Genomic DNA, 12,591 nt, shown 5'->3' on the forward strand with positions numbered 1-12,591 from the left:
CTGTCCCAGCCCTCGCTACGCCACTGACCGCCCCTGGCTCCCCTTGTGTCCGCGGACCGGCAAGGGCACTGCAGCGGCCCGATGCTGGGCCGCGGACCGGCGGTTGGGGACCCCTGCTTTATATGATGTAGAAGAAAGACAAAGGATAAGAAGAGGGAAACAAGACAAGGGAAAAAATGAATTAATAAAAGAAAAAGGGGAACAAGAAGGGGTAGTAAATGAAGGGGTCCTTAAAATCATGTATATATTAATGCGCAAATTCTTATGTAACTGTAAACGTCAGCAGAACAAATTATGGAAGTCAGGTGAGTCCTGAAATAAAATCCATCCACTCTAAACCCTTCTAAATTTGTTCTACTGCAGACAGCTCCTCCATTCTACACAGATTGACCATTTCCTTTCCCCCATCTCACAGATCTTCCTTACCTGACCTATCTATAACAATTGACGACATCACGCTTTTCCTCGTACGGGAGGTCCGCTGCCTCGGAGTAACCCTTGACTCTGCCCTGTCCTTCAAACTGCACATCCAAGCTCTCTCCACCTTCTGCCACCTCCAGCTCAAAAATATTTCCAGAATCCGTCCCTTCCTCAACCCTCACTCTACTAAAATACTTGTGCATGCCCTCATCATCTCCCGTCTCGACTACTGCAACATCCTTTTCTGTAGCCTCCCTGCTCTGCTGCCCAACAAATTCATCTCTTTCCTCGCTACTCCTCCGCTTCTCCCCTCTGCAAATCTCTTCAATGGCTCCTACTCCCTTAGCGTATTCAATTCAAATTACTAATACAGACCTACAAGGCCATCTATAACCTGTCTCCTCCATATATCTCTGAACTAATCTCCCGATATCTTCCCTCACGTAATCTCCGATCCTCCCAAGACCTTCTTCTCTCCTTCACACTTATTCGCTCTTCACCCCACCGCCTCCAAGACTTCTCCGGAATAGCCCCCATCCTCTGGAATTCTTTGCCCCAACACGTCCGGCTATCAACCACATTTGGATCCTTCAGACCTCTTCAAACCCACCTCTTCAAGAAAGCTTACAGCCTGCAATGATCCCAGCTGCCTCCCCACCACTACAGGAGCTACTGCCTCACAATCACTGGAGCTGCTGCAACCCCCCAACCTACTGTCTCCTTCCCCACCATCCTGTAGAATGTAAGCCCGCAAGGGCAGGGTCCTCTCCCCTCTGTATCAGTCTGTAATTGTTAGTTTGTTTACTGTAAGTGATACCTGTAATTTGCATGTAACCCCCCCTCATGTACAGCACCATGGAATCAATGGCGCTATATAAATAAATATTAATAATAATATATTTCCTTATACCAGTCTAATGTGTAAAGGGGGTTTTGTACCTCAGGTATCATTTTAATCAGTACAACAACACCAACCTGACAATGCCTGTAGGTTACTTAGCAAAATCCTGTTAAGTCCATAATAAAAGTACAGATGGTTTTTAAGGGTGAAACATAAAGCAAAAATTAGGCAATTTGAAGTAAGAACTCATTATTTATTTACCACATATAGGGATATTGTCACGAACACCCCTTGCTGACAACACACGTGCCTCAGATGCGGTTGTAAAGGGGGGAATTCCGTTTCCCACTCACTCGTCCACTCATCTATCGCAGTAGTTCAATATCTAAGCGCACCCCACAGAGTGTCCCCACATCCATAAATAAAATGAAGAAACAGCCGACAGCACTTACAGGATCATGAAGGAGATGCACACTTCCAGTCCAGAGACCCAAATGGACATAAAAGTTCCAAACAAATAATATAAAGGAGCAGCATCCAATCTGGGTGAAAAAATACTTACAAAAGTTTATTCTGCCATTAAAAAACATACAACGTTTCGAACACAAAATGGTCTTTTTCAAGTATAACAAACAGCAAATATGGTGGCTTTATATAGAGAGGATAAACCATTCAATAGCAAAGAACCGCCCTAATACAAAGATCACAAAAAAATACACAAATATGCATATAAATATCAATCACAAAATCATATATAAAAAAATTACATTTCATAATGAAACATATATAGAAACAAACATTTGCAATACAAATAGACTTATGTAAACAACAATATACAAAGTCACACATGTACATGTACCAATCATATGATGGCATCAGGATCCCCATGGTGATCTTTCAACCAATTACCAGCGTTCTAACATATGTTAAGATCAAATAATCCAGATGACCATTGCATACACGTTGTGAAACTAGCGCCAAAACCAGCAGCCTATCTAAATTGACCATACTATTGTTGCTCACCTGGAAGCGCTAGCCCGTGCACCAAAATCTCTCTCCCCCAATCTTAACAGCGGCAGCACACATCCCCAGAGTAAATAACATCACGGGGCGAAATCCCGCGATAACTTACAAAATCTCGACCCACGCACATGCGCAGTGGTACCATACTAAACACCTATTCATCAAAGCCCCCACTGACAGCACACTATAAGCGCACGCGCAATGACCATATAGTGGGCAAAATAATCACTATCAAGCAAGTAGCAGTCACATGACACAATCATGTGACCGCAACATGCCACCAGTGTAGATCGCAATTTTAAATATCCGCGATAACCTATACACCCAACAGTAGCGCATACGCAATAATTCCACAGTGATGACCTATCTAATAGATCTCCCATAAAGCACGCGATGAAAACACACGCGCAATAACTGCAAAATGGGAAAAAATGATCACTACCTTAAAGAAAGCGACCGCAGCATATCATAACATTTACTACCTGAAAAAAGTATTTAGTGGCCGACACATGGAAATACAAAAGCCAATTTAAAATAGAGCATATGGCCAGAATCAGATTGTAAAAGTTATGACACTAAATCTTCTACAAAAATGCAAAAGGTCATCACTATGGCAACAGGTCAGTCCATCCAAATAGAACACCTACTCCACAATCTTTATTATATATCATCTAATAACAACAATTAGTGAAATTTTAAGCCGAGATAGAAAAACTTTAATCAAAACATTCAAAAATATACAGGAAATAAAAAGACAAGAGGGCATGGGGATCGATAGACAAAATAATCAATAACATATGATGAAGTATACATAAACTTCAGGACTATTCAGTCCCCATGTCCTCAGGCTGCTTCAAACACCAATCCTAAAAAAAGAGAAAAAACAAAACACAATTAAAAGACAAATATATGCAAAAAACTAAAGAAAATACCGTCAAAAACATGGTGGGTCATTTCATACAGATTTGTAAATTGTATTCAAGATTAAGGCCTTTCGGCTGTAACGTATCCAAAGTAGAAATCCACGTAAGTTCCTTTTTTTTCAGCAACTTGATCCTATCACCACCACGTCTTGACAAAGGGACACCATCTATCACCCTGAACCTCAACTGATTGATGGAATGTCTACATTCAACAAAATGTTTTGGTATTGGTAACTCCAAGAGTTTAGTCCTAATAGTACTTTTGTTTTTACTGATCCGTGCCCGAATTTCCATAGTGGTCTCACCCACATACATTAACCCACAAGGGCATGTGATTACATAAATGACGAAACTCGATGAGCACGTATACCTTTCATTAATAGTAAATTTCATGCCAGTCTGTGGATGGTTAAAACTGTCTCCTTTGATCATATTACTGCAACACGCGCAACCTAAGCAAGGAAAATTGCCAGACTTAAGTGGACCAAGTGTCAACTGTCGGGAAATCTTGCCAGGACCCACATCGGCCCTGACAAGTTTATGCCTTAAATTACGCCCACGTCTATAGGACAATTTTGGTCTTTTAGCAAACTCAGGGACATCTGGCAGACCTTTGTGTAGAAGGTTCCAATGTTTATTCAAAACACAGCCAATTCTATTGCTGATCGGGTAAAATGTTGACATAAAAGGTACCCGTCTGTAAATAATTTTATCCCGATTCTGACATATTACATCTGGAGTCAAATCCATGACTTTATCCTTGAATCGTTTGACATTACAAACCGGGTAACCCCTCTTGACAAATTTCTGACACATATCATTAAGTCTAATGTCCAATTTGCTCTCATCCCTAACAATTCTCCGCACGCTCAACATTTGACTCCACGGGAGAGAATCCACCATCCTCCTTGGATGATTGCTGTTATAGACCAACAAACTGTTCCTATTGGTTTCCTTAATAAAAAGATCCATGCATAATGAACCGCCCTCGTTATAAACCATAGTATCCAAAAATTGTACCTAAGTCAACGATTGGGTCAAGGTAAATTTCAGTTACGGAAAAACACTTCAATTCAGACTGGAAACTATGCAAATCCTCAACATTGCCATCCCATATACAGAAAATGTCATCGATGTAGCGCCACCAGGCCCTGACATGGCACCAGTGGATAGATTTGTACACATGTTGCTCCTCGAATACCGCCATATAGATGTTAGCATAAGTTGTTTTTTTAGGATTGGGGTTTGAAGTGGCCTAAGGACATGGGGACTGAATAGCACTGAAGTTTATGTATACTTCATCATATGTTATTGATTATTTTGTCTATCGATCCCCATGCCCTCTTGCCTTTTTATGCCCTGTATATTTTTGAATGTTTTGATTAAAGTTTTTCTATCTCGGCTTAAAATTTCACTAATTGTTGTTATTAGATGATATATAATAAAGATTGTGGAGTAGGTGTTCTATTTGGATGGACTGACCTGTTGCCATAGTGATGACCTTTTGCATTTTTGTAGAAGATTTAGTGTCATAACTTTTACAATCTGATTCTGGCCATATGCTCTATTTTAAATTGGCTTTTATATTGCCATGTGTCGGCCACTATATACTTTTTTCAGGTAGTAAATGTTATGATATGCTGCGGTCACATGACTTTGTCATGTGATTGCTTTCTTTAAGTTAGTGATCAGTTTTTCCCATTTTGCAGTTATTGCGCGTGTGTTTTCATCGCGTGCTTTATGGGAGATCTATTAGATAGGTCATCACTGTGGAATTATTGCGTATGCGCTACTGTTGGGTGTATAGGTTATCGTGGGATATTTAAAATTGCGATCTACACTGGTGGCATGTTGCGGTCACATGATTGTGTCATGTGACTGCTACTTGCTTGATAGTGATTATTTTGCCCACTATATGGTCATTGCGCGTGCGCTTATAGTGTGCTGTCAGTGGGGGCTTTGATGAATAGGTGTTTAGTATGGTACCACTGCGCATGTGCGTGGGTCGAGATTTTGTAAGTTATCGCTGGATCTCGCCCCGTGATGTTATTTACTCTGGGGATGTGTGCTGCCGCTGTTAAGATTGGGGGAGAGAGATTTTGGTGCACGGGCTAGCGCTTCCAGGTGAGCAACAATAGTATGGTCAATTTAGATAGGCTGCTGGTTTTGGCGCTAGTTTCACAACGTGTATGCAATGGTCATCTGGATTATCTGATCTTAACATATGTTAGAACGCTGGTAATTGGTTGAAAGATCACCATGGGGATCCTGATGCCATCATATGATTGGTACATGTACATGTGTGACTTTGTATATTGTTGTTTACATAAGTCTATTTGTATTGCAAATGTTTGTTTCTATATATGTTTTATGAAATGTAATTTTTTTATATATGATTTTGTGATTGACATTTATATGCATATTTGTGTATTTTTTTGTGATCATTGTATGAGGGCGGTTCTTTGCTATTGATTGGTTTATCCTCTCTATATAAAGCCACCATATTTGCTGTTTGTTATACTTGAAAAAGACCATTTTGTGGTCGAAACGTTGTATGTTTTTTTAATGGCAGAATAAACTTTTGTAAGTATTTTTTCACCCGGATTGGATGCTGCTCCTTTATATTATTTGTTTGTCCCCACATCCATGTCACACATTCCGCTACCACCACTTGCTTTTATACCAGGCCTAGACACCGGCACTCTGCAATACACTAGTACATCCCCCACCAAGCTCTCCTAAGACCCTGAACGGTTCCCTACTTGTACTCTGGCTACAAGGTAACAAAACCAAATTATTTACTCTCCTCGAGATAATGGGTACATTACAGCAACAAAGAACAAGCTTTTTACATTTTAGACTTAATAACCAAAAAGAAGTTGTCAGACACACAGATTGTGGACCCACTGCGTCACAGCCAGACTTACCCTGAAGGGGCGTAACTAAGCAGCTAGAGCTCCTGATGGTGGAGTTAAGCTTGAGCTGCAGATACCACTGCAAGGGCAGTCCCATGTACTGCGGCAGTTGACCCCAGGGTCAGGAACGCAGACATGGATATAGATTCAGAGTCCTACACCGGACAGACACTGGTACTGGTTGAGACAGTGCGGATTCTGGAACACAAGACAGGATGGAAACTGGTTTCAGGTTCAGGTACTGCCAGAGTGGTTTCAGGTTCAGATAACACGCGTATCGGGAGCAGGTTCTTGGTTAAACAACACTATAAAGGAGAACAAGGAAAGGGAACTGGCAACAGACTAGATGTACCAACACTAACTAACCAAAGGTGAAGTGTTATAGGGGAGCTTGCCTTAAATACCTGATGCCTCCCAGCTATTGGCTGGGGGCATTTTCAGATCATGCGCACTAAGTACGTCGCTGGGAGACTTGCACAACATGTGCAGACTATTCATGGGCGGTGAATAGGTGGGCGACCCTGTCAGGAAGAGGGAGTGGGAATATGCAGGTACAACAACATTGGCGTTACAGAAGTACAGTGCTTAAAAAGATTACAAAGACATGGATAAAAAAAAGTATAAAATAAGAAAAGATAAAACACAGATTAATCTTACAAATTTAATCTGTGAAAGCTTTTTTGCAATTTTACCCACAGATGTGAATATATTCCCCGATCATGGATATATCCATGGATTCTGTAAAACTAGAAGTGGAATACAAAAAAAAAAAAAACGTAAAATATTGTTTTATGTCTGTGCCAGAAGAGGCCTACAGAGACACATTTGCTGGCCCACATGGTTGTCCAACATTGACAGCTACATGTTAAATACTCTGTGTACACACTCAATGTCTGCTTTCCATCAGACATCCAGCATACATTACCTGTTCACAGCGGGGCAGGGGCGCAGGCAGTGATCCAATGCCCCAGCCTTTCATCTGTATAACTCCACTCATGACAGATACGTTCACTAACATCAAAAAATGCTTCAAAAACTTTGACTATTGATTTCAATGGGGATAAATACCTTTAGTTGCCATGTCTTTTTTATTATAGGAAACAAAAGAACATGAGGTGATTCTGCATGAAAAAAATGAGCAGATATGTACTACAAAATAAACTAGAAGCAGGGAAAAAGATAAAGAAAAACAGTCTGAAAAAGACACAGAAAACACCTTAGGGCTATGTGGAAGAATTTCCTAGAAAGAAAAATTCACATTCCGCTTTTTTTAATGTGAACATACCCCAATAAAAATGCAAAAACATGTTAACGGCACAATAAAAACAAAACTAAAATGACAATCTTCATAGATCTAATAAATATGATTGAACTCTGTAGCGCTATAGCACGTAAATGTGAAATATATGAAATATGAACTGCATAACTGGTCTAGAAAAATAGGAAAAAATTAAGATACTTAGCGCATAAATTGGCCAATTCATAAAAACCCAGCAGCCAACAATAAGGTGATCTTTTTTGCTGGGAACCTGCCTAAGGCCGGGATCGCACATGCGAGAAACACGGCCGAGTCACGCATGTTAATACCCGGCACTGCCGCCGGCACTCAGATCGGAGCGTCCGTGTTTCTCGCATGTGTGATCCTGGCCTAATGTGAATCCTCACTTTAGGCTGAAGTCTGCATTTATATGGGAAGGTAGGATCCTGCTGTAATTAAAACTGCCAGAGGCTGAGGAGTGGAGTGCTCAGAGAGCCCAAAGGCCCCGTTACACGCAACGATATTGTGAACGATATCGTTGCAACGTCATCAGTTTGGTGACGTTGCAGCGATGTCGAAACGACATCGTTGCTTGTGACACGTAGGAACGATCAACGATCAGTTGGCTGAACGTTAATCGTTGCCTAATGGTCTGGGCCATAAATCTACCATTGGTCTCCCACTGGGCAGCACACATCGCTGCGTGTAACAGCGAGAGACCAACGATCAGCGAGCTCCCAGCGCCATACAGCAGGCGCTGGGAGATGGTATCCAGGGTAAACAGCGGGTAACTAAGTGCCGCATGGCGCTTAGTTACTCGCTGTTTGCCCTGGATACCAGTGTGCTCGCTGGTCCTGATCGGGTATCCAGGGTAAACAGCGGGTAACTAAGCGCCCTGGATACCAGCGTGCTCACTAGTTCTGATCGCTGGTGAGTCTGCCTATGTGACAGCTCCCCAGCGATCAGCTATGTCCCAGCGATCCCATCCACGCCGGATCATTGGTGGGATCGCTGGGACACTGAAGCGTGTAACGGGGCCCTTAGTATACAAATAATAAAAGACTGACTGACACATCCAAACAGAAATCAGGTGTGTTCAGGTGAAAACTAAGAGTAGCCATCTCCATATACAACCAACAAATTGGTTCCCAGCAAAAGAAGATCGCCTTGTTGTTGGCTGCTGGGCGCGCATGGATTGGCCACTAAGTATCTTAATTTTTTTCCTATTTTCTAGAGCAGTAATGCAGTTCACATTTCATGTTTGCATGCTATAGCGCTACAGAACGCCACTTTATTTGGTAGTTATGGATGTCGATGGCTGCTCTTAGTGTGCACCTGTCTTGTACACACCGGTTTTCTGTTTGGAGGTGACGGTCAGTCTTATTTAATCACCATAGATCGTCCTTATTACTATATGCTTCAATACCACAGCACAGCAGTATATAGTAGAAGAGATGGAATGACCACAGGCTCAAGGCCCCAGGAGGAATAGAAAATATTTAAAATATTTTCCAAGAACAATCTAAGTTTAAATAGCCACTTTTACCCATTCAAAAATAAATAAATAAAAAAATGTAATATTTGTTTGGTTAGGAACCAGATTTATGAAGATATAAATGTAGTTCCCCCATACAGTAAGTGCCAGAAAGAGGAAAAAGGCAAAGTCAAAACATCTTGTCCAGAAAATGCAATGAAAAATGATGAAACCGCAGTATGCAGCCCCCCAAAAACATACTAAAAAAACAACAAGCCCCCACACGGCTCCATCAGTCATGCAGAAGTAGAAACTGTCACGCTCGCACCCTGACTGGTGGGCGTCAGCCAGGGGGTTGTGGCCCCACTGTGCCACAAACCAGACAACCCTGGAAGGGGCGTGACTAAGACAGCTACCTCGGTCTTTGCTGGAGCCTCTGATGGTGAGGTCAGGCTTGTGCGGCAGGCAGCTGTCAGGTGCCAATCCAGGGTGGTGTATGGCTGTGGCTGCTGATCCCACTGGGGAACAGAAACATTAGGACGGGTGCGGGCGACAGGCACGACTGGCAGAAGAGCACGGCTGATACTAGGACGAGTAGGCAGGCAGGCACGGCTGAGACACAGGGCAGGCTGGCACGGCTGAGACACAGGGCAGGCAGGAGTGGTGTATGGAATAGGTAGAGTCCTGTTCACACAGAAGGTGCTAGTACTGGCAGGAAGGAACGGTGTATGAAGGAACAGGTAGAGACCTGTTCACACAGGAGGTGGAGAACCGCAAGACTGCGGAGAGGAGCTGCAGTTTGCAGCAAGAGGTTCCGCAGCAGCGGGAGCGGGGAACAGGCAGAACCGTAGGAGTACGGAGCAGGAAGAGCAGCAAAAGTGCGGCGCACAGGCAGAGTCACGAGTACTGAGCAGGCAGAGCCGCAAGAGTGGGGAGCATAAGCAGAACCGCAAGAGTATGGAGCACAGGCTGTCACAAGAGTACGGAGCAGGCAGAGCCGCAAGAGTGCAGAGCATAAGCAGAGCTGCAAGAGTACGGAGCACAGGCAGAGTCACAGGAGTACTGAGCAGGCAGAGCCGCAAGAGTGCAGAGCATAAGCAGAGCTGCAAGAGTACGGAGCACAGGCAGAGTCACAGGAGTACTGAGCAGGCAGAGCCGCAAGAGTGCAGAGCATAAGCAGAGCTGCAAGAGTACGGAGCACAGGCAGAGTCACAGGAGTACTGAGCAGGCAGAGCCGCAAGAGTGCGGAGCATAAGCAGAGCTGCAAGAGTACGGAGCACAGGCAGAGTCACAAGGGTACTGAGCAGGCAGAGCTGTAAGATTGCGGAGCATAAGCAGAGCCGTTAGAGTACGGAGCACAGGCAGACGGAGAGGGCACAAGGATAGACACAGCAGGGAATGTAGCCACAGGCGAGGAGACCAAGAGACAGAAGTAGGACTGAGTTCAGGAACAAAGACACAGGGACCAGATATTCTGCCTCCTGGAGGGCGGCAAGTACAGGTATGAGACAAGGTCAGGAGTAATAGCACAGGGACCAGGATATTTGGCCTCCTGGAGGACGGACGGAGAGGTACAAGGCAAGGTAGAAACAAAGACTAGGATATTCTGCCTCCTAGAGGGCAGACAGGTACAAGGCAAAGGTAGGAATCAAGCCTTCAGAGAAGGCGAAACACGGGACAGGACCTGGCGACTCAGTAGCAAGACACTAGCTGAGTTAACACATTGCACAGGCAGGGTTCACTGGGTGGAGCTGCCCTAAATGCCAGAGGTCTCTTGGTAATTTGCCAGGGACACATGAGACAGGTGCACCCTGATTTCATAAGAACCAGAGAGTTCTTGCGCCGCCCCCCTATACACACAGCCAGGAAGCATGCAGAGAGCAGGCAGGAAGAGGCACACAGCATGGAGCCAGCAGCAGACAGAAATCACAGTATGGCCTGGAGCAGTGAGTAAGTTGGGGGTGAGGGATGGGAGGCCATGCAGTGATGCCGCCAGTTGTTACAGAAACGTTACGCCTCTCAGTGAGCGGAGACAAAAAACATTTTTTCTTTTCACAAAAGTCTCAATTTTGTTAAATTCTAAAAAAAAACAAATAATACAAGTTTGGTATTGCGGAAATTTCTGTGACCTAGAAGGGTGGTCTGCACAGGCAATGAACATTCTAAAAATGAGCAAATAGCAGCATGCTCCGCTTCCGTCGCCCCTGCGTAGACCCAGCCTCACAGCTCCTGCAGGCGATCAGGGTGTCACATGATTGTTGAAGTCTTTGATTGGATGCAACAGTCAGGTGACTAGATTACGTCATTAGAGAAACAAGAGGATGTGCTGTTCTGGTCACCTGATTGCCTAAGCCAATCACAGGCTTCAGCAGTCATGTGACGGCTAAACTAACAGAGCAGTAACCACTGCGGATGAGGTAGAGGCCCAGAGGGACCTGAGGCGGGTGGGTTCACGGGTGCATTGCAGGACAGTCTTCGCAAGAACTCGCCAGCACCGCACTGTGCACTGGAGACACCGGCGCAATGTAAGCGGCGCACAGCTCTTACGCCGTAACGTCAGCACGTCCGGTAACAACGCCGCCATCTTTGTGCCTGGCGCCCCGGCCTCCACTAATGCTCCGTCAGCGCTGCTCTCTGTGATGCTCCCACCAGGAAGTCTGCGCTCCGCTCATTCATGTGATTGGCGGCCGAGTGCCTGTGTGTCAGCCGCCGGCAACTCCCCCGGAAGAAGGAAGCGGCTCCCGGAGCTCGCACGGCCGAGGAGGGAGCACATAGCTGGCAGTATCCCGATATAGGAGAAGCCGGGACGTTACCGCCGGTGTGAGCCGAGGTGTCGGGTCCCGCTGTCAGGATGCTGCCGTTATCTATTAAGGACGATGAGTACAAGCCGCCCAAATACAACCTGGCGCGGAAAGTGTCCGGATGGATCAGGTACGGGAGTGCACCGGAACCGGCAAATGTGTGTCTATATCTATGCCTTATATGTTGTGTGTGTGTGTGTGTGTGTATATATATAATATATGTGTATATGTGCATGATACCGGAGTACGGAGCTGTCCATCATATGTATATAGAGGTACAGAGCCTGAGCCGGTGTATGTGCATGATACCGGAGTACGGAGCTGTCCATCATATGTATATAGAGGTACAGAGCCTGAGCCGGTGTGTGTGTATGTGCATGATACTGGAGTACGGAGCTGTCCATCATATGTATATAGAGGTACAGAGCCTGAGCCGGTGTGTGTATATGTGCATGATACCAGAGAACGGAGCTGTCCATCATATGTATATAGAGGTACAGAGCCTGAGCCGGTGTGTGTGTGTATGTGCATGATACTGGAGTACGGAGCTGTCCATCATATGTATATAGAGGTACAGAGCCTGAGCCGGTGTGTGTATATGTGCATGATACCAGAGAACGGAGCTGTCCATTATATGTATATAGAGGTACAGAGCCTGAGCCGGTGTGTGTATATGTGCATGATACCGGAGTACGGAGCTGTCCATCATATGTATATAGAGGTACAGAGCCTGAGCCGGTGTGTGTATATGTGCATGATACCGGAGTACGGAGCTGTCCATCATATGTATATAGAGGTACAGAGCCTGAGCCGGTGTATGTGCATGATACCGGAGTACGGAGCTGTCCATCATATGTATATAGAGGTACAGAGCCTGAGCCGGTGTGTGTATATGTGCATGATACCGGAGTACGGAGCTGTCCATCATATGTATAT

General features: G+C 44.7%; 2 protein-coding genes across 4 annotated transcripts in view; one reads left to right on the plus strand and one right to left on the minus strand.

The window, feature by feature from the left end:
* The window catches only part of EXTL2 (exostosin like glycosyltransferase 2), a 29,527-nt gene extending 18,387 nt beyond the window's left edge, over positions 1–11,140 (minus strand). For both annotated transcript variants that reach the window (XM_073571663.1, XM_073571660.1), the window contains exons 1-2: positions 10,984–11,140; positions 6,135–6,320 (exon numbers count right to left, since the gene is read on the minus strand). The gene's annotated coding sequence lies outside the window, so the exon portion shown is untranslated. The remainder of the gene's footprint in view (positions 1–6,134; positions 6,321–10,983) is intronic.
* SLC30A7 (solute carrier family 30 member 7) overlaps positions 10,773–12,591 on the plus strand; it is a 70,119-nt gene continuing 68,300 nt past the window's right edge. The window contains exon 1 of one of the 2 annotated variants that reach the window (XM_073571658.1): positions 10,773–10,804. In XM_073571658.1, coding sequence (XP_073427759.1) covers positions 10,788–10,804 — 17 coding nt within the window. In that variant the 5' untranslated portion in view covers positions 10,773–10,787. Of the gene's footprint in view, positions 10,805–11,260; positions 11,786–12,591 lie in introns of those variants that run through there. The other variant, XM_073571657.1, reaches the window with a different exon arrangement.

This window comes from Dendrobates tinctorius, unplaced genomic scaffold (assembly GCF_039654945.1).
Source record: "Dendrobates tinctorius isolate UK_male_01 unplaced genomic scaffold, ASM3965494v1 ptg000029l, whole genome shotgun sequence".
Taxonomy (NCBI): domain Eukaryota; kingdom Metazoa; phylum Chordata; class Amphibia; order Anura; family Dendrobatidae; genus Dendrobates; species Dendrobates tinctorius.